The sequence below is a fragment of the Notothenia rossii genome, assembly GCF_949606895.1.
Source record: "Notothenia rossii genome assembly, chromosome: 9".
In the NCBI taxonomy this organism is placed as follows: Eukaryota; Metazoa; Chordata; class Actinopteri; order Perciformes; family Nototheniidae; genus Notothenia; species Notothenia rossii.
The window spans coordinates 37,407,954-37,430,625 of NC_136907.1; the positions used below are offsets into that span (position 1 = coordinate 37,407,954).

At 40.0% G+C, this 22,672-nt stretch overlaps 1 protein-coding gene and 2 long non-coding RNA genes across 4 annotated transcripts in view; 1 reads left to right on the top strand and 2 right to left on the bottom strand.

Moving 5' to 3' along the window:
* The window catches only part of cUnh5orf22 (chromosome Un C5orf22 homolog), a 34,304-nt gene extending 32,051 nt beyond the window's left edge, over positions 1-2,253 (bottom strand). For both annotated transcript variants that reach the window (XM_079647931.1, XM_079647930.1), the window contains exon 1: positions 1,975-2,253. Coding sequence is in view for 1 of the 2 variants with exons in the window: in XM_079647930.1 (XP_079504056.1) it covers positions 1,975-2,043 (69 nt within the window). In the remaining variant the exon portion in view is untranslated. The remainder of the gene's footprint in view (positions 1-1,974) is intronic.
* Positions 2,254-9,709: 7,456 nt separating this feature from the next.
* On the bottom strand, positions 9,710-17,369 carry LOC307019688. The gene is made up of 5 exons (XR_013802723.1): positions 15,321-17,369; positions 11,659-14,606; positions 11,410-11,565; positions 11,232-11,324; positions 9,710-10,860 (listed from the first exon to the last, which is right to left on the bottom strand). It is a non-coding gene; the product is annotated as an uncharacterized lncRNA (long non-coding RNA).
* A 1,028-nt stretch (positions 17,370-18,397) lies between these two features.
* Positions 18,398-20,474, top strand: LOC307019577. Its single transcript, XR_013802694.1, has 2 exons — positions 18,398-19,877; positions 20,341-20,474. It is a non-coding gene; the product is annotated as an uncharacterized lncRNA (long non-coding RNA).
* Positions 20,475-22,672: the final 2,198 nt, after the last annotated feature.

The window sequence follows — 22,672 nt, forward strand, 5'->3', positions numbered from 1 at the left end:
AAGTGCAGTCTGTTTGTCAGTGTTTGAGGTGACTACGTTATGAAACACCTGTTTGGGTGTGTAAGCCCAGAGATCAAAGGTTACCACTAGGGGTGCACCGAATGGGAAATTCTTGGCCGAAACCGATGCGAAAATAGGAAACAGTTGGCCGAAAACCGAATGCCGAAAGGCCGAAAATGATTAATAGAAATATATAGAAATATATATATATATATATATATATATATATATAATGTATACATTTTTTACCAATGTTGTTCAGCTACCTGATTATGGAAAAAGACATGATTATGATAACTTAAATAATAATCACTATTATGGGTCCATAAAACATTTATTCAGCACTTTTGAATGCATACAGTACATTAATTCCAAGTCAAGTGCATTTTCTTTTCTCTGACTGTAACAGCCAGGCCTTCAACAACAACAAATGCACCTATAAGTTTGGTAACCTAACGTGTTGTTGTGATGACGTAATCAAAACGCGTACGGCCGAAAGGGCCTTTTTAACCATTTTCGGCCGATAATTTTCGGTGGCCGAATATTCGGTGCATCCCTAGTTACCACGGTGACAACGTTATCAAACACCTGTGTACGAGCCCAGAGATCAAAGGTTTCCATGGAGATGTGCTGTGAAAGGAGGGCATTTCCATTGTTCTGAATGAGAAATAAACCTCTTACATGTTAACTATAGTTTAAAAACGTTAGCTGCTTTCGGTAAAATGTCAACGCGTGAAGCATGTCCAGGACCCTGAGCGTCTGAAGTGTGCTTTTTGTGCACTTTCGGGTCAATAATGTGGCATTTTTGGCTGATTTACTAAAGGTGAGCAGCTGCTGCTCTGATGACAGATCAGGCTGAATTTACAATGGCTCTTAATGGAGACATGTTGAACGTGTTTGTCACTTCATGCCCTCAGGAGGAATTTTGCTCAATCTTTTTTGTTCAACGTAAGAGAGGTTTTCCTACAATTCAAGCATAACATTATGTCCCAGGGGTGTAGGGTTTGGGAATTATGGCAGTTTAAAAAAATTAAAAAAGTAAAGCGAATTTCAAGCTCTCCTCCACTCTAGCTGTGACATCACGCACTCTAAGCCTTAACGAGCTGCGCAATACACACTCATGTTAAAATCTGAAGAAGGCCTCTTTACCAAGCTCCAAACTAAGTTAAATATCTCATAAAGTGTAAAATATATCAAAAATCTGAAAAAGCTGAATGTCTTGTGATTATTTTAAAGTTGGAATGAAATCTCTAGCTGTAAGTATGTGGAAGGAGTAGCACTTGGCGCAAGGTGTAGGTAAAAGAGGATTTGAAGGTTCCTCCCATTGAGTTAGTTAAAAAAAAGAGTTTAAAAAGCTGAATATTTCACTAATCAGTGTGAAGACTGCCAATATGAAGGTACATCAAACAGAAAACACACATGTGAATACATTTTTACAAAATCTTAATTAAGTAAAATTACAAAAGTATTGGCATCAAAATATACTTAAAGTACCAAAAGTAAAAGTACTTGATGCATTAATGTGTTCATCACAGCTAGGTACAGGTGGAGCTAATTGTATTACTGTATACTACTACTATTGAATATCTTAACCTATAATTATATATCATAGTTTATGTAAACTTTATTTATGTTTTGACTTATAATCTGCATATGTAAAGTTAGAAGTAACTGATTTTGTTAGATTGATGTAGTAAAAAGAGTAACAAGTCCAATATTGACTTCCACAATGTAATTTAGTGGAAATATAAAGTAGCATGAAATGGAAATACTCAAGTAAAAGTACCCCCAAATCGTACATAAGTAATACTTCAGTAAATGTACATCACATTACACCACTGGCTGTCACTAATAAACCAATAAGTGGTGAATTAGGCAATTACAGCTAGCTAACGTTAGCAACACACGACATTATGTTATGTTGCGCAGTTCTCCAGAGACCCCTCAGTGTGTCAGTATAAAGGGCCGGCTTACATCGTGGTGGTCCTCCACCACCCACAGCGGCAGTTCCGTGTAGAGCCTCTTAAGCGGGAATCGGCTCATCTTCTCCGCTCCTTCAGATAACGGTACACTATCCCTTCACGAGCCGTTAGCTCACTGACCGCACGTTCTCACACACCCTCCCACGTTCCGTCAGACAGAAACAGCTGAAGCATTCACTCGTGCTGTTAATACATCCACGAGCATTTTAAACTGGCTGGCTGCTCGCATGATTGAACCACCGGAAATTACACCATGCATTGTTTTCATGTCCGTGTGGAAACACAAATCATGATAAAATAAAGGTTCCTAGTGTGGGGCAGGGTGTTATGGGCTCAGAACAGTCTCATAATACACACATGCAAACAGAAGGATTAAAACTTGTATTTCATGATGTGCCAAAGGATTCACACTTGTATTTCCGGATCCACACTTGTGTTTTTCAACGCACACACAAATGTGTTCCGTTTAAATAAAATCCAAACACAGAAAAAAGTTTTACATATGTATTTTTGATCCACACATATTTGTTTTCCGTTTAAAACCTCTGAAACTGCAAACACAAACCGCTTTCTGTGCACGGATCGCTGTGCATTCGGTGTGTTTTTTTTTAGACTCCCCTGACGGTCCGCCGATTCGTACTTGTAATTTTTTCTATCTATAGCCAATCAGATGTCTCCTCAATTCTAAGCCAATCACATGAGCGCGCCCCCACGAGGGTAGATTTCTTGCGTTCATGACGTAGCGCTTCATGTACGCATTTTGTGCAGTCCGGAGCTGACAAGTCCATGAAGCCTGCCTGCAGGCGCTAATCTCAGGACACCTCCACTCTCAGTACATTGCCACTTTCCGAACAGGAAATGCACGCAAATACAAGCCTTTATATTATGAAGGTACAGCGCCACTTTCCGAACCATTGATGAAAGCTTGTGTGTACACAAAAACGGCAACCGTTTTAAATGTGTGTTTCCTGTATGGCGAATACAGCTGCTTTATTTATGTCTGTATGAAGTTGTTGTGAGTGTGGAGGGAGCAGCTACAGGTTAGCTTAGCCTAATCGATCAGTGCACTACGAAGCCAGTGCTAGACAATGAACTGTCAACGGGGGGAGCCCCGCCGGTCATTATTGGCCGATATTCACTCTAAATAGTTTGATCGGTGCTATCTATAAAGGCCGATCAGGAGAGCTGGATCTGATCGATATGGACATAAACGCTAGTGAAGTATAACCGGAAGCGAGAGAGAGATCGGATCAGCTGCTGAGTCTGACGGAGACACGCAGCTCTGCATGATCACCTGATGCTCCGCCCTCTGTTTAGCGAGCTGACCGGACTGCGCAAAATGCGTATATGAAGTGTCATGAACGCAATAAATCATACCCTCGTGGGGGCGCGCTCATGTGATTGGCTTAGACTGGAGGAGACATCCGATTGGCTATAGAGTAGAGAAATTACAAGTATCGGGTGAGCGTCAGGGGAGTCTCAAAAAACCCACACACGAATGCACAGCGATCCATGCACAGAAAGCGGTTTGTGTTTGCAAGTTCAGAGGTTTTGAACGGAAAACAAATATGTGAGGATCAAAAATACATATGTAAAACTTTTTTCTGTATTTGGATTTTATTTACATGTATATGACACGGAACACATTTGTGTGTGCATTGAAAAACACAAGTGTGGATCCGGAAATACAAGTCTGAATCCTTTTGCGCATCATGAAATAAAAGTGTGAATCCTTCTGTGTGCATGTGGCCTCTCACGATAATTAATTGTGTTGGATACATTTTACCGGAAATTATTGCGATAAACGATAATAGTGTTGGCACCGTTGTATGACCATTTTAGACCACTGACATAATGATAATATATGATAATAATAATTCAAGTACATCCTTTCAAACTGCTAGTCACATCCTCATGTAAATGGCAATTTATCGAGGTCAGAAAAGTTATCGAGTTCATTTTTATTTATCATACGATAAGTCAATTAATTGCTTATCGCGACAGGCCTATGAACACAATAAAACAGTGGATACAAACATGTGTTTGACTTTCATTAGTGAATGAAACTTTGTGCCCTTTATAGTCTGTGTCCAATATTGTATATTGTATATCCTATGCTAAGGTCCCGCTACTGACACAATAGCAGTCATTTAGTTTGCGTAATTAAACCATAGAATTAAACCCATAATATCAAAATCTCACTCCAGCCAGGTACCCAAAGTTGGCAACCCTGAACTAGAACCGAATCCAACAGTGTCAGTTTTCTTAAGAACTTGTGGTAAAACATATTTGTATCACTCGTCAAATATAGCAGGAATAATGAAGAGCAGCTGATGTGAAAAAACAAACGCGAGAGGCGGCTGAGTTGACCGCAGTGCAGAATCGCTGTATAGTTTGAATCTCCTAACAATGTTGTCCATTTTAGACAGAGGCTTATTATATTTACAGCCCTTAGTAACATCCATTTTCTGGGCTCAATATGTGTCTTGGCCGTTTTCGTTGTGATTGCTAAATTCACCTTGTTTCCTTTTGTTTATAATATTATCACCGCTTTTGTTTTGAAATCACTTCCGTGAGTTTCGCACCCACCCCTCGCTCCAATGACCATGAGACCATTTAGTAAGGTAAAAAACAAAAAGCAAAAACGCCTCTCAAACGCTCTTCCGTTTACATGTTAAATAAAGAAAAACAATTGGACGTTAGATACACGGATTGTCTGGGGGGATTATCTCTCTTTTTTGAAATACTAACATAAAATACACATTATGGTACTCTCTTGAGAAGAAAATAAATATATATATTACTACACGACATATTACATTTTTTTTTAAAGAAGTTCGACCGCAAAATGATTCCCCGTCGGGACTTCCTGCAACAACACCACCGCCGTTATCGTGGTTCTGATTGGCCAGAAGACATTAGCAAAGATATTTTATTGAGAAGACGATCACTACGTGACAAACGTTTTCAAAACCGTTTCTAGTCTGCAGCATTTCCAGACAAGTGGCTACTGAAATCAATCTTACTAGCTGCTGTCTGTGCAATTTACTCGGCGGGAGTAGGCGGACTTTTTTTTACTTACTTTAACATCATTTTTCATGGTGGGGCTAAGGCGAGCCCCCAGGAAGTGCGCCGGACTCAGATGAAAATATTCGTGGTGGCCAAACGGCGGTACTTCACTTCCGTTTGGTTGCCAGGCCCGGAAACATTTTTTCCCATTGACTTACATTGGGAAAGAGTGGTCTGTAAATCGTTGGATCATTTTTATTTAAACTAAATGAAAACTACCCAGTATGAACACTTGTATAGCCCTTATTAAAAACATGTGTTCCTCAAGTTGTAAAAATGTGCTAATAACGTTATTCTGAGAGTTATTTCCCTCTACATTGTGATGTGACGTGTTCAGTACGACATGATTTTACCCTATGGTTTTACCTTTACCCATGGATGCACAATAAGAATGGACCCATATCGCCTTACTGCCAGCCCACGGAGCTGTAATAATGGATATATTGCACATGTTTGCTGTAATTCATAATTTGTAAAATATTATACTACATGGGCTGTATGATGTAAATCTTGTATTAAATAACAACCCAGTCTCACGGCATTTCGTGTTCACCAACACGATTTTTAATCTATTGATTCGTGTTCACCAACACGATTTTCCCCTTTTTTTCGTGTTGCACAGCACGATTTTAAAAGCAATGTATTTCTATTGGTAGTCTTTCCCCTTTTTTTTCGTGTTGCACAGCACGATTTTAAAAGCAATGTATTTCTGTTGGTAGTCTTTCCCCTTTTTTTTCGTGTTGCACAGCACGATTTTAAAAGCAATGTATTTCTGTTGGTAGTCTCACGGCATTACGTGTTATAGGAAGACCGGAAGCTGTGTGGTTCATAAAAACATGTTCTTACTCAATATCAAGCCACGATTATTGCTTTTATTTAAAATCGTATCATTTCGGACTTTTGTTGCTGTCTGTGAGGAAAATAAATGGGGCTCATTTTTCCTTCTAATTTGTTATTCTTTTCAAAATAACACACTGTTATTTAGTCAACAATAACACACAATTATCCTTGTTTTTATTTATTTGTTTAATTCTATAATCTCTGGCTTTTTTGCCGTCCTTCAGAAACTGAATTTCAAAATAAAAATAACCGGAAACAGACGTAGGCCTATAAGGGACATTTCGAGCATCATCGAGTTTAGGATGGCCGAAGACACTAATAATACACATAATCCCCAGCTATCGTTTAGGACTACAGTCCCCGTGATTAAACTTCAAATCGGGATCGGATGTTGGAGTGCCAGTGCGCCAAGGTTACGGAATCGAAACTGGATCGAACGCCGCCCCCCCCCCCAACAATTAGAAGTTGCCAGTATTAAACAACAATTATTAACCAATTAAAATGAACCGATTAAACATCTCTCTGACACAGTTTTAACGCATTTCAAGTGGAAGAATTGTTCGTGTCTCCTCTTCGTGTCTCGGGAAACTGGAAGCTGTATTATTTTCAAAAAATACAAATAAAAAAATATTTGTTTTAACCATAACGTGTACTTTACACAACATTGAGTCAAACTTATCCTTGTTTTAATCCTTGTTTTATTTATGTTAAATTGTTGTTGTCGGTTCATTTTCCATTTTATTTATTTTGGTTTAAGATATCATTATTTTTTATTTATTATTATCATGTTAGATGTTTAAACTTTTCTGCATTTTATAAGGCAATATATACTTTTTAGTTTTTGTCCGTAGGCTACTTAGGTTATTAAAGAGTTATCGTGTCAAAATATAGGAAATGTATTAATATTTTATTGTATAATCGGTACAGGAAATTACATCATTCAGAGCACCACCTATTGGCCAAAGACGCTGCCACCGGCATTGCGATCCATCCTCTGACAAAGTAAGTTGGGTCACTAAAGTCTGATACATGTTTTGCTTAGATTTAATAATTGGGGCTTTTTTTTAAGCCTTTACTCGCATGGTTCATCATACATACTGAACTGTTCTAAGTCTGAGAAATGCTTTCGCCATAATCAGCAAAGCAACATTAATGTGAAATTATTCTTGCGGACGGCTAGCTAGCTAGCTCACGTTAAACATAAGCTTAAACTAGTTTAGCTACATTAGCTCATAAGTGGTGTGTGAAAAATATTTGTCTTAATTACGGCTACATACGTTGGTGTTAAAGTGTGAGTTATACGTTATCTTAATCGCTTTTGTTTTACACATGACAGTACTAACGCTGGCCGACATTTTAATATATGTTTGGGGGGGAGGGGCATAGTCCACGTCCATGTGCTTGTTACGCGTATGAAACAGGAAATAAGTAAATGAACTCAGTCTGTCTAAAGTAGTTAAACCGTCACAATGTGCATTTCAAAAAGCTAGTTTCACTAAATAATTCACTTTTTCTGTTCTCTCCTGCAGCAACAATGAACTATAAACTGTATAGGCAAATTGCTGTTTGACTAAAATGTTGAACTGTGAATAGTTAAGTGAGAGAATAAAAAGTAGAATAGTAGTGAATAGTTATGTGAGAGAATACAAAGTACAGATGTAGCACTTAATTTCAGACAGTTTGAAACGCGAGGGCCGTGATTGGTACGTGATCTGCCCTCGCTCAAGGGAAAACCTCCAGCTTGATTTGAGACCTCCCCCGTGATAAATAAATGTAATTATAATGAAGCCAGCTGCAATGGATCATTGATCCACCAGGGGGTGCAATGGGGTTCCACACTGGAGCTCATGTGAAATAAAGTCAGATACTGTACACTACACTGGATGTACAGCGGAACTTAATGTTGTTTAGTCTAAAAAAACGAACGGGAGGAAATGCAGCCCGGCTCTCGATTTTTAATCCTAATTTAATCATCATCTTCACCACGATCATTTATGTTTATGTTTGCCAAATTGACTTGAAATCACTGACAAATATGAATATACTGTATTCAACTTCATTAAAACGTTATTAACGTGGCTAAAATCAGTAATTATACGATCATGTTCTGATAATGATGACGCAATAGCCCCGCCTCTCCCCACCTCTGCTGCTCACCCCCGCGTCAAAGTAAACTGCACACTGAATTCAGATTATTTATCTTTCTCTCGATATTGACATAAACGCGAGTGAAGTCTAATCGGACAGGACGGAGACACGCAGCTCTGCTCACCTGCAGCTCCTCCCGCTGTGATGCAGCGGGAGTAAAACACACACTTCAGTCAGATCATCGCCCTTAGTTATTTTAATTACCTCTCGAACTACCTAAACTAGTTATATATATGTTTATTTTTACTGTCGGCCAGGTCACTCATTACTGGATCAGCTGCTGCATGAGACAGACACTGACGCTGTCCGAAGAGAGGGAGGAAAAAGAGAGGCTCCGTGTATTTTATTATTATATAGAGTCGTTATTCATTTGTTTTAAAGCTCAATAAATAACAAAGAAGACCTTTGACCGGCACTTTTTATAATTTTGTCCAGAAGATTTAAACTTTAATACACGTTGACCTCTGCCCCATGGATGTATAATAAGAACTGGATACAGCGTGGGAGGCGGGGCCTCAATCATTCCTATGAGAGTTGCTTGGCGCATGATGATAAAATGGCCCAACTTTTGAGAGAGCGAAACGTCACAGATTACCCGGCATGCCTGAGAAGTACCCGTATGTGCGCTCATAGCGCATGCGCAACTTTAACCAAAATGCAAATAATTATTGCACTGTATATATATATATGTATATTAATATATATATATATATATATATATATATATATATTAATATACATATATATATATACATATATATATACACAGTGCAATAAGCTTCTTTGTGCAATAAGTAGCTACAGGGACGTTAATCTAACGTCGGTAATATTGACTTAATTGAATACAACATTTACGGTACAATATTTAATAATACAGCCCATGTAGTATAATATTTTACAAATGAGGAATTACAGCAAACATGTGCAATATATCCATTATTACAGCTCCGTGAGATGGCAGTGAGACGATATGGGTCCGTTGTTATTGTGCATCCATGGGTAAAGATAAACGCATGTAGTGCTGAACCTGATGAACACGTAACATGAACGTGCCGGGCGGCGCGGTCCCGTGGGTTAGATGCGCGTTCATAATGCAGAGGGATATAACTCTCAGAATAACGTTATTAGTACATTTTTACAACTTGAGGAACGAATGTTTTTTATTAGGGCTATACAAGTGTTCATACTGGGTGGATTATTTAGTTTAAAAAAAAGTATCCAACGATTTACAGACCATTCTTTCCCCATGTAAGTCAATGGGAAAAAGTGTTTCCGGGCCCAGCAACCTAAAGGAAGTGTAGTACCGCCGTTTGGCCACGACGAATATTCTACTCAGAGTCCGTTGTACTTCCTAGGGGCTTGCTCGGCCCCCACCGCAGAGAATAAACAGAAGGGTAACCATGACAACCATGCTTCTTCGCTAATTTTATGCCACTGGTCCGTGGTCAGGCCTGGGAACCGACGGGAGACACTGGACTAAAGTGTCTGCCTCACATTGAGGGGAAGGGGAATTTCCCCTTTGCTCCCGCTCCAGTTTGTGATTCTGACCATGTTCTCATAGGTTTCAAATGGTAACATGGCCATGAATATATCCCGCTATTAGAATGCAATTTTTAAAAACATAGGGTGCTACATAACACACTTTCAGGAAAAGTCACGGACTGGGAGACTTTAATATTTTATTGAAAAAAGTTACATTGCACACACACCGTATCACACAAATTGACCCGATTGGCGGTTCTAGTGTTAAATAAACTCACTAATTAATGAAACCAGTTCAATACGCATTATTCTTATCATTCTTTATGAGCGCAGAATGTCTTAAAATCAGATGGCAGGCAGTTACAGGTGTGTGTGTGTGTGTGTGTGTGTGTGCGCCTTATGTGCCCATCCCCCCATGAGAATCACACGTAGCTCTGATCACCTATGATAAATGGGCCACACCTAATTGCTGGCTATTCAGCCACAGAGCTCCCTCTATGCAAATCAAACTGTAGACGGTGTGAAAGCAGTGAGGCCTGTGAAGACACCATTGCAGTAATCGAGTCTACTGAAGATACAAGTTTAAAATCAGACATGTTTTTTTTAAATGAAATCTAACGGCAGGCAGTTAGCTGTGATTATCTATAAGGCTTAAAGTTTTATTTTTCAAGTATAAACATACAGTATACAACAGATATACATGCATACAAATTATAACATCACATTTATGTTATTAATTTTACAAATAGGACAGAGGGTGCAGCACAAACAGTACGAAAAAAAATAGAGAGCTTTCTGAACATCAGCAGGAGAGGACTCTTTCAAGACACTAGTAAATACTGAAATGAACATTAAATGTCCTCTTAAAATGCAAGTTTATTCGTGACACTTCCAACATAAATGGAATTCTCACTAACCTAAAACATTTTATTTTTTAAAAAGCATGTCACTGTAGAGACACAAAATACTTGAACATACAAATGAACAACACCAAATTGAGCTTACTTTCTACAATCTTTGATGATCTACCTCCTACCTAGTTTGTTTTTTAGTCCATGTATTTTGGCAGAGGCTTGGTCTGGCTGTATCTTCATAACAACCCTCTGGATAAACTCAAATGAATATTTCATTTCCAGAGTATACTGAAGACGGAAGCAATATATTAGTCCAAGAAGCATCGCAAAGCCACATCTTTCAGGTTGTGGAGCACAATTGTCTCCTCGACCACAACTGCCACATTGAAGATCTGCTGAGGAAAGGCATCCCATTCACCTTCGTAGCCTATGAGTAGACCAACTTGCATCACCTTCATGGCTTCCTCGAGAGTGTCTCCATGAGCCTTAAAAAAGGAGAAATAAAAGTGAGCTCAGTCTACTACAAGTACTTTTTCTCTACAAAGCTAATTAAGAGGCTTCTGCTATAAACATAGAAGCTAAAATCTACAGTTCACAGTGTAAAAGTGCAATGTGATGAAACATCATTTCAACTGCCTCTCTTTTCACAGTTTGAGTTTTATATTTATTTATATTATTTAATAGTTACGTTTTCTTGCTGTTTTTGTTTATATTAAATGTATCATTCTTTATTGCAATTATTTTAGTTAAATTAAGGTAATTGTAAACATTACTTTTGAAGGAAACTTTGGGCACAGGGTGATTTATGTTCAAATGTACAATTACATAAAGTAATTCAAGACAGTTATGATCTTACATCACACATCCTGATGACATTTTCCTGATTTTCGCCAGACATGTAGTGTGATAGTCCCAAGAGAGCAGCAGTCCTCCTCCTCTCATTTGTGTCCTGCAGGACAACAAATGCACTGGGATATAAACATTTGTAGCAAACAAATGGTGGCTAAATTATGGTCATCAGCATCTCCACTTACATCTTTCTCAAGGCAGTCCAAAAGGCCTTTTAGTGCCGGCTTCTTTCCAGTCCTGGATGCACCTTTGTAGACCTCCAGCAATGCCAGGCCATCGAGTCCATCCAGAAACGATGAAAGCAGGTCCGTAGTGACAATTCTCTGGAACTCTGCCTGAATCTGAGGAGACAGACATATAGAAAATATTCTACCTACAGTATGCAACTGTGCATGTTGCCTTCTCATTGTAACTGGAAAACCTGCACAACTTACAAGTCCACTTCATCCAGTTGCAGCAAAAGGGACATCTTTGAAAATCTGTCTGTAATAGAGAACACACATTTAGGTACATTATGAAGCAGGCCTTAATAAAGTAATAAGAACTGAGAACATGACAAAGAATAAGATGCACACAATTACAACAGTCACGTTGCCCATAAACTACAAGCCTTGGCTTTCACAATTACAATATTATTCCTGAATTCATATGATAAAGACTTAAACAGTACTTCATTTAAATAAATAAACAACTTGAAATGTTCATCTTTGATTGATGAGGCATATTCAATCAAATAAATTTATGGGATGCATGTAATAATAACAGGGAAAGGTTAGTGTAAATCCACATAGAGCATTTTTCTGTCTACGTGCATGCCAAATATATCAATGAAAAAACTATTATTTGTTTTAACCAAACTTAAAATAAATTGTACAATGGTTGTAATTGTTGATTATTTGCTTGCAGTTATTTTCCATAGACTATTCAGTGGATTATTATTGTTTTTTTAGTAATAACTTGACTACCTCTGAAAGCAGAAGTTTAGGAAAAATTATTGATCATAAATATTATTTATTTTATTATAATATAAATATCTAACAATTACAACCATAGAGAACCGCAGTGACGCGTCGTAAAACCCGGAAGTAAACTTCTTCCGGTTCCTTCGCGAAAAACCAATGCAAATTCTCCATAGGATTTTGGAAAATAGCTCGAAATAAGGTCTTTGGTTGACACACATTTAAGAGAGGGATCACGTTTTGTTCAGCCGGATAATCTCCACATGTCAACCCTTCTTTTATAATTTTTGAATCATAAATCTAGTCGCCAAAAGCGAAATGCTAACGTTATGCTATAAACGAACTACAAGCCAGTACAGCAGCAGGGTCGCACGACTTCAACGTCACGCCAACTTAAGATCGTTTCAACTGACTTGCACTGGAACTGCACTTTGAACACTTTAAATATATTAACATTTTAAACTGTATACCCCGGTTATCTAGGCCCGTTTTGTTTAATGTATACCACGTTTATCTAGGCCCTTTTTGTTTTATGTATACATGTCACACTGTGGGAAACGATATTTCGATATTTCTGGATGTATAACACATGTAGAATTTTTGACAATAAAGCTGAATTTGACTTTCGCGCACTTGCATATTTTAGCAAAGCTTTTAATTTTAGCCACACTGAATTTAACTAGAAGTCATGGCTGTGTCAATTACCAGTCTGATATCGTTTTACAAAGATGACAAGAAGAGTGTAGATAGAGGAGAGAACCACTACAAGTCAGGACACGTTACAGTGCAGCCTAGATGAAGGTGTGCTTACCAGTGTTGTCAGGGCTAGCATGAGGGACAAGGTTTATAGTGTCGGTGATTAGTGATAGCAAGAGTACCGTTAACCTTTTAAGACCGAGTTAATTTATTCACATTAATTCCCATCAACAAATCAATTGTATGTGTCACATGAAGTCTTTATTAGGCAAGGCAAGGCAAGTTTATTTATATAGCACTTTTCAACACAAGGCAATTCAAAGTGCTTTACAAAAAATGAAAGACATTAAGAAAATGGCATTTAAAATCAGTCATTAAAAAGAAAAGCTAATAAAAGAAACATTAAAAGAAAAAATACATGGATAAAAGTTACAGTGCAGTCTAAGATATGAATAGTTCAATTAAGAGCAGCGACAAAAAGAAAAGTCTTCAGCCTGGATTTAAAAGTAGTAAGAGTTGCAGCGGACCTGCAGGTTTCTGGGAGTTTGTTCCAGATATTTGGAGCATAATAACTGTACGCTGCTTTACCATGTTTAGTTCTGACTCTGGGGACAGAAAGCTGACCAGTCCCTGAAGACCTGAGAGATCTGGATGGTTCATCATTTAGCATGAGGTCAGAAATGCATTTTGGTCCTAAACCATTCAGTGCTTTATAAACAGCAGCAGTATTTTGAAATCTATTCTTTGATACACAGGAAGTTAGTGTAAAGACTTCAGAACTGGAGCGATGTGATCCACGTTCTTAGTGTTGGTAAGGACTCGAGCAGCGGTGTTCTGAATCAGCTGCAGCTTTCTAATAGGTTTTTTAGTGAGACCTGTGAAGACACCATTGCAGTAGTCCAGTCTACTGAAGATAAAAGCATGGACACGTTTTTCCAAATCCTGCTGTGACATTAGTCTTTTAATCCTAGATATGTTCTTTAAGTGATAGTAAGCTGATTTAGTAACTGTTTTAATGTGACTGTTGAAACCAAAAACTAATTTAACCCGCTCACAAGAGAGCCCACCTCCGAAGATCGTGACTGGCTGAGGGACAGACTCGGGGGCAGGTTTTCAGGAATTTCTTGGCTTCTCTCCCCCGAGCCAGAAGAGGAACACTACAGCTTGGAAACACTTACTGTTCCTGAAATTATCAAATCTGTTGGGCATCAGGGACCTGAGGCAATTGTGGCAAGCATGGCATTGTCTGAAAAGCAACAGAGGGCAATTCAGGTGGCTACCACTGGTCAGCGAACCAACCCAAACTGGCATTTGTTCAGGAAAGGAAGGTTGACTGCCAGCAACTTTGGAGCTGTCCTGAGGTCAAAGCGTGTGACTGCTTACTTTATTGCCAGGGTCAGATTTGTGGCTCTCCCTATCAGGATTGTCGGGGGGATTTCCGGATGGTCTGGTAGGGTCTTCCGCTGTGCTGGAGGTAAAGTTTCCCTACGGAGCCAGGGAAATGACAATTAGTGAAGCATTGCAAATCAAGGGCTTCTGTGTCAGTAAGGAAGGAGAAACATTCAGCCTGCGTGAGGAACATCCTTACTGGCACCAAGTGCAAGGTCAGCTTCACCTCACTGCAAGAAAGAAGAAGAAATAAAAAAATTGTGAATTGTTTTTAATTTACATTTACTCGCCTTTGCAATGTTGTGGTTGTTAGAATGTTAGGTTTCCTGTCAGCTCGTCTGTTGGGAAGATATAAAATATTAGTTTCATGGAAGTCACACCGTCACATATACTGTAAGAGCATTAAGACATACAGTACATAGGCTAAAACAAAACATCTAAAGATATAACCTTGCACTTTGATAAGTCTCGTGAACATTTTCACTATTTTGACATTTTTATAGATGAAAATTGAAATAAAGAAATAAATGGTAGATTAATCCATATTGAAAATAGGTGTCAGCTGCTACACTAATTATAATAGTTATATTTCTTAATTAATTAAGATAAGATATTACTGTATTGATCCCAATTTGGGAAATGTTTGTGTTGCAGCAGCATAACAAGAAAAACAAAATATAAGTTATTATATATACAAAAGTATGTGAGGGATGGAATATTAAATTGAATATAAATGTAAAATGTACATGTGATTTTACGTCCAAGAGAAGCTATGGAGCAGAGAGTTCTCTGCCAGCCAGAGGTGATTTGTTATTAGTTCAATATGTCAAACTGATTTCCCTGACTACAATCTTTAGTTACATGGTGAAACGTTATGCTGCTTGTACTAATAAGACTAATCATATAAGCCACACAGGTTTTAATAGGATGTATTCATTATCTTTACTTATGTTGCGGTCTTTTCAGCAGCGCCATCTCTATAACGGCGATACAGTCACTACCCATTATTTACATTTCACCGTGACATGGATAAAAATGTAACGTCAGCTTACCTCATGGCACGAATCCAGACTCTCCTTTGGAAAACATTGGCCGGGAAACGATAGAACAAGCACGTTTCATGCGAAGACCTGTGGCTGCAACCCGGAGCAAAGCAACAAACCATTGCGTAGCTAACTAGTAGCGCTAGCTTTAGCTAACGTTAGCCAACGAAACGAACTGCCGAGTAAAATTGGAAAACACTGGTAATTAATTATTCTATAATTTGTAAAACTACGTTGTTAAAAACGACAATTTCAAAAATACAGATTCTAATGGTCAGATATAGATATACAGATACTAAAGATAGGCAGGTACTTGCTTTCAAGCAGAACATAAGGGAAAACAAACTTAGCGGGAGTGTTTACGTGTTCGGCGTAATGACGTACAACGGCCTCGACAATTTCTGTAGTCCTATTCAGCCATTCGGTAACAACCATCGTTTTTCAGACACGTAAACTCTTCAAAAATCCCCAGTGGGGTCACTGCTGATGTATTTAATGTCGTAGAACAAAACGTCAATTACCTCTTAAATTTGTGTCAACCACAGACCTTATTTCGAGCTATTTTCCAAAACCCTATGGAAAAAATGCATTGCTTTTTGAGGAAGGAACCGGAAGTGCTAAAAATGCTAACTTACTTCCGGGTTTTACGACGCGTCACTGCGGTTCTCTATTGCACATCTTATTTATTATTGTGGGTGAACAGTAAACTTTCCCTGTGTTATAATTACATACATCCCATTAATTTATTAGATTAAATAACAATAATCTCATCAATCAAAGATCAACATTTTTAAGTGCCTTGAGCACCGACTGTTCCCGCTGCTAGAAACGGCTGATATTAAGACATTTCAGTGCGCAAGTCACAGAACAAAATGCATTGTTGGACATGTAGTTTATGGGCACCATAGTTCAATAAAATAAACTAAATATATTCCTTTCTTTTCTATAAAATATTTTCTAAAAAGCAGAAATACAAATTTGTCTCCATTTCAAGAGTGGAACATAGCATTTGTACACAATATAAATACTATTTCTGAACACAGTTAGCATTTTACTCGTTCAATGGCGCGAGGCACCCCCTCTGTATCTGGGCAGGTTTAGCGTGAGCTGAACCAGAAAAACGTTGCAAGGATAGAATCACTTTAACACTTGCTCGGCCTAAACAAAAAACAATCTTCAAGTCCCCTATACTTATCCACAAATGACATCCATTTCAAAGCCATGGCGGGGGCTAACAAGCTACAATTCTTAGCCGAACAGAGAGCCGGGACACGGCTAATTACTGGCAGGAACACACACAACCTCACCAAAACACGTTAATTTAGCTTAAATATTTAGCCGAACAGAGCCGGGACACGGCTAATTACTGGAACGAATGAACAAAACCTCTCTAAATTAAGATACAAATATAGGCAGTTACCATTTAAACCTTTTAAAAATTAATAAGCGTCATACATAAGAGTAAGAATACTTGAAACTTATTTATTTAATAAAAGTTTAGATAATCATAATCCTGTAAAGTTAGCTTGGTTAACCGACATTTTCATAACACTGCCCTGAAATAAGATCTCTTTTATAAACATTCAAACACCAGTTAGGTGTGGATTTAACTCCATTTAGCTACTTTTCGTTTTGCCTGAAACCATTAAATATGCAACCACTCACCTGACTTTGCCTGTCCGTCAGTGGTTCATCAGCCGAAATCACTGTCATATCGCTTCACAAAAACGTATTCATCCGCCGCTTAGCTTTTCGTAGTCATCAATCTGTCCGGTGGAAGTTCTTCTTTTGATAATGGCGAATCAAACTCTGTGGTTCACTTGCTGTATATCGTAAAAAAATAAAAAAACTCATGTCCCTGTTAAATGCATTCAATTAATGAAAACAACTATGAGACCGGGACTATTTTCACCGGGCAGGGATATGTCAACACGACTGCCATGTTAAGAGGCCATGGAAAGTTTCAGAACATTGTTACACATCACAACTCACTGTTCAGTCAAATTGACTTCATAGAATGTAGAGGTCATTGAACTGGCTTACAGAGCTGAGTTGAAATAATAACAACTTATGAAATAAGTAAAAATTGCATAAATTGATATGTTAAGTGAAAGTAACTTAAAGACAAAAGTTTCAATAACTTAATGATCAAATCCTTTTTTACAGCGGCTCCATAATATAACTGGCAAAAATGTAAGAATTTCATGTATCGGCCTACAGTGGGAAAACGGTTTAATCTGTTGGAATAGAGTATAAATATCAAATATCACTACTTTTCTTCTAAATGAAATGCTGACATTACAAAATGCATGGTTTAATGTAATGTAAACATTTACATTATTATTATGATTATTTAACATATAAAGACTATATTTTCAAATGCTCTTCAAAGCAGTTTCTGTCAACTACGAAAGGCAACATCATTTCTGTATTTGTGAATGAAGCGCCATCTCCTGGTTAAAACCTGAAATTGAAAGTCTGGCAACGCCCTCTTGGAAAATAGTGGGAGGGCTTAAGATTCCTCTATACTGGTCTTTGGCAGGTCGTAGGCAGGAAGCTGTAAACTGGAGTCTGAAATTCAGTGCTACATCTGTAGTAGAGGCTATTGCAGTAGCCTCTACTACTTTGTATTCTCTCACATAACTATTCACAGTTCAAAATGTTAGTCCAACAGCAATTTGCCTATACAGTGCAACAAGGCTATCTACTGTATTTGAATGACAAAAGATGACACTCACATTAAAATGTATATTTCTATTTGTCTTAACTGTCGGAACTTGTCCAGGCATGTTAAGTGGGAGTGGACTTGACATCCTTAACTCACGGTGTAGAACAATTAAGTTATCAAGCCAATTGCATTACTTGCTACAACTTGAATTTTGTTTTAAGTCAATTAACGAAGCGGATCAAGGACATGCTTCTTGAGGTAGGATCGTTATTTAGAGTTTTCATTGAAATGCAAGTTGTTGGCAGTCACCCATTCAGAATATATTCATTTAGGTAATTTCTCTTTTTTTCCTTTTTCAAAAATAGCACAATACAATTGAAGTACGCAAAGAACTATAGCCATCCGCTGCCTTGTCGTGTACCTTGGAGAAAAGGAAGAGGACCTTTTCAAGGAGTTCCATCCATCCATCCATCTTCTCTCTCTTATCCGTGGTCGGGTCGCGGAGGTAGCAGTTCCAGCAGAGAGCCCCAAACTTTCTTTTCCCAGGCCACATCAACCAGCTCTGACTGGGGGATCCCAAGCCGCTCCCAGGCCAGCGAAGAGATATAATCCCTCCACCTGGTCCTAGGTCTACCCTTTGGTCTCTTCCCAGCTGGACGTGCCTGGAACACCTCCCTAGGGAGGCGCCCAGGTGGCATCCTAACTAGGTGCCCGAACCACCTCAACTGGCTCCTTTCGACGCGAAGGAGGAGCGGTTCAACTCCGAGTCCCTCCCGGATGACCGAACTTCTCACCTTATCCCTAAGGGAGACACCAGCCACCCTGCGGAGAAAACCCATCTCGGCCGCTTGTACCCGCGATCTCGTTCTTTCGGTCATGACCCATCCTTCATGACCATAGGTGAGGGTAGGAACGAAAGTGGCCCGGTAGACAGAGAGCTTTGCCTTCTGGCTCAGCTCCCTTTTCGTCACAACGGTGCGGTAAAGCGACTGCAGTACCGCTCCCGCTGCTCCGATTCTCCGACCCATCTCACGCTCCATTGTTCCCTCACTCGAGAACAAGACCCCGAGATACTTGAACTCCTTCAGTTGGGGTAAGGACTCATTCCCTACTTGTAGTGGACAGTCCATCGGTTTCCTGCTGAGAACCATGACCTCAGATTTGGAGGTGCTGATCCTCATCCCAGCCGCTTCTCACTCGGTTGCGAACCAATCCATTGAGTGCTGAAGGTCGCAGACCGATGAAGCCATCAGAACCACATCATCTGCAAAAAGCAGTGGTGCAATCCTTAGTCCACCGAACTGCAGACCCCCTCCCCAACAACTACGCCTCGAAATCCGATCCATGTATATTACAAACAGGATTGGTGACAAAGCGCAGGCCTGGCGGAGGCCAACCCTCACCGGAAATGGGTCCGACTTACTGCCGTGGACCCGGACACAGCTCTCGCTTTGGGAGTACAGAGATCGGATGGCCCTGAGTAGAGACCCCCTCACCCCATACTCCCGCAGCACCTCCCACAGTGACTCCCTGGGAACCCGGTCATACGCCTTCTCCAAGTCTACAAAACACATGTAGACTGGATAAGCGTACTCCCAGGCCCCCTCCAGGATCCTTGCGAGAGTAAAAAGCTGATCTGTCGTTCCACGACCAGGACGGAATCCGTATTGTTCCTCCTCAATCTGAGGTTCGACAATCGGCCTGACCCTCCTTTCGAGTACCTTAGAGCAGCGCCGTATAGACTGAGAGTTATGTCATCTCCGTTCACTCCAATGGACCACTTTTTTACAGCAATGGCGGATCGTGGAGCCTCTCAATCGTTCCCCGGAAGTTAGCGCCAAGGCTAGCAGAGCTGTAGAGTTGCAGCATAATAGACCGTTCGTGACGGACTTTTAAAGGTAAGAAGAAGCTTAAAGATTTATATTGCGGATATTATCAGTACATCTGATTCAAATTAACATGTGTATTAAAGGATGTCAGTGGATTATCCCTAAATTAGTGGATTTAGGGAACGTTTACAGATAACAGATTAAGCTATACCATACCATAGTACCATACACTATACCATAGTGGTTGAATACACAGTATTAGGAAACACTTTATACTTACTGGACATATTATACTCATTATATACTGTATATAAAATATGATCAAGAATGTGAGACAACTTTATAGAAATTCATATCACATCTGTTACTGATGCCATTTGTCATACTTTGTTAAACTCACAAATAATAAAGTTCCATAACTTCAGTTGGGAACAAAGACCACACCTTATCTCCCCAAGGCAATTTCCCATCCAATAGGTGTGCTATATAGGTGTGTATAACCCTTTCTCCTGTCTGTTACTCCCTCTTTCAGCACAAGAACCAGAGGGGGATTCAATGGAGCCTGAATACCTGCACTGAGACCCTCACCCTGCACCCTGAGTCTCAACTCTCAGTGTTTTTCAAGCCTTTCTCTGTTTTTTTGTATTAAACAAAACATTAAGCTTTCCCAATGGTGTGGTTTTCGTTTTGTGAAAAAGTGCAAATGCAGTGTTTGTATACAATAACCTAACCTCACATATTTTTTTGCTGTTGGTCATGAAATTGCTCCTGCTGACTTGAGCAAGCCATTTTTTCCTCCGCTCTGTGTCAGTGGGGAAGCCGTACATTCGTACTCCTTTCTCAGAGCAATTTGAGCATCCCCAGGCAGCACAGCAAACCAGGACAACACGGAGGAAAAGGCACAGACAAACTGCATGATATGCTATTCAATGTTTATTGAATTCCATGTATTTGCAATGGATGTTCCTAAAACAACACATTTAACATCATCATCATGCTGCTGCTGCTGCTGCTGCTGCTGCTAGTCCTTTGATAGTCACCTGTCGGTCTCCTGTCCTTTCTGAAAGCCATAAAGATGACATTAGTCATTTAGATAACTTGTGTCCTCAATTACCATGGGATTACTGAAACTACCATGAATTTAAGAAAATGGTAGAAATTAATCTAATCTGAATTTTGAAGCATTCCTTTAGATCCCCTCCCTCTAAATATATCAATAAACATTAGAAAGTGATGCTCCTGACTACTATACAAGTTTAAGAAGATAATATTGGTTTGAAAGAATTCAAAGCTATAAATAAACAGCAACAGGCTCTTTAACCAAGGCACTGTTAGCCTAACATGTAAACTAGTTGTTCACACTAATCCTAATATTATCACTTAATATTAGCAAATTCTATTTTATTTTTTAAAACATATTGATGTAAATACATACACATATCGATTTGTTGTATAAATATTGCAAATCAAAACCTTTATTCACTAATAATTACCAAAAGTCGAAGTTCTATCTCCTGTTATCAATGCATTCACATTGCCCGCCATGAACTTCCGGGGAACAATTCTCGTCTGCATGAACCACGTGACGATAACCGTTTTTGGACTTCCGCTGTCGTAACTCTTCTATCTATACGGCGCTGCCTTAGAGTAAACTTTCCAGGGGAGGCTGAGTAGTGTGATGCCTCTGTAATTGGCACACACCCTCTGATCCCCCTTTTTAAAAAGGGGAACCACCACCCCGGTCTGCCACTCCTTCGGTACTGTTTCCGACTTCCACGCAACGTTGATGAGACGTGTCAACCATGACAGTCTCTCAACACCCAGAGCCTTCAGCATTTATGGGCGGATCTCATCCACCCCCGGGGCTTTGCCACTATGAAGTTGTTTGACGACCTCAGTGACCTCCCCCCGGGAGATTGGTTTCGATCCCCCGTCATACTCCAGCTCTGCCTCTAACATAGAGGGCGGAGTTGTCGGGTTCAGGAGTTCCTCAAAGTGCTCCTTCCAACGCCCTAACACTCCATCAGTTGAGCTCAACAATGTCCCATCCTTAATGTACACAGCTTGGATGGTTCCCTGCTTCCCCCTCCTGAGGTGTCGGACAGTTTTCCAGAACAACTTTGGTGCCGCCCGAAAGTCCTTTTCCATGTCTTCTCCGAACTTCTCCCACACCCACTGCTTTGCCTCGGCCACGGCTGAAGCTGCTGCCCTTCGGGCCTGTCGGTACCTTGCAACTGCCTCAGGAGTCCCCCGGGATAACAAATCCCTGAAGGCCTCCTTCTTCAGTCGGACGGCTTCCCTGACCACCGGTGTCCACCAGGAGGTTCGAGGGTTACCGCCCCTTGAGGCACCTAGGACCTTGAGACCACAGCTGGTTCAATGTCCCCAACCTCCACAGGAATGCCCGAAAAGCTCCGACGGAGGTGTGAGTTGAAGGCCTACTGAACTTGGGCCTCCTCCAGACGTTCCCAGTTCACCCGAACTACACGTTTGGGCTGACCAGGTCTATCCAGAGGCTTCCCCCGCCACTCGACCCAACTCACCACCAGATGGTGATCAGTTGACAACTCCGCCCCTCTCTTTACCTGAGTGTCCAAAACATACGGCCTCAGGTCCGATGATACGATAATGAAATCGATCATGGACCTTCTGCCTAGGGTGCTCTGGTACCACGTACACTTATGAGCATCCTTATGTCCAAACATGGTGTTTGTTATGGCCAATCCATGACTAGCACAGAAGTCCAGTAACAAACCACCACTCCGGTTCAGATCAGGGGGGCCGTTCCTCCCAATCACTCCCCTCCAAGTGTCTCCATCATTGCCCGCATGTGCGTTGAAGTCTCCCAGCAAGATTAAAGAGTC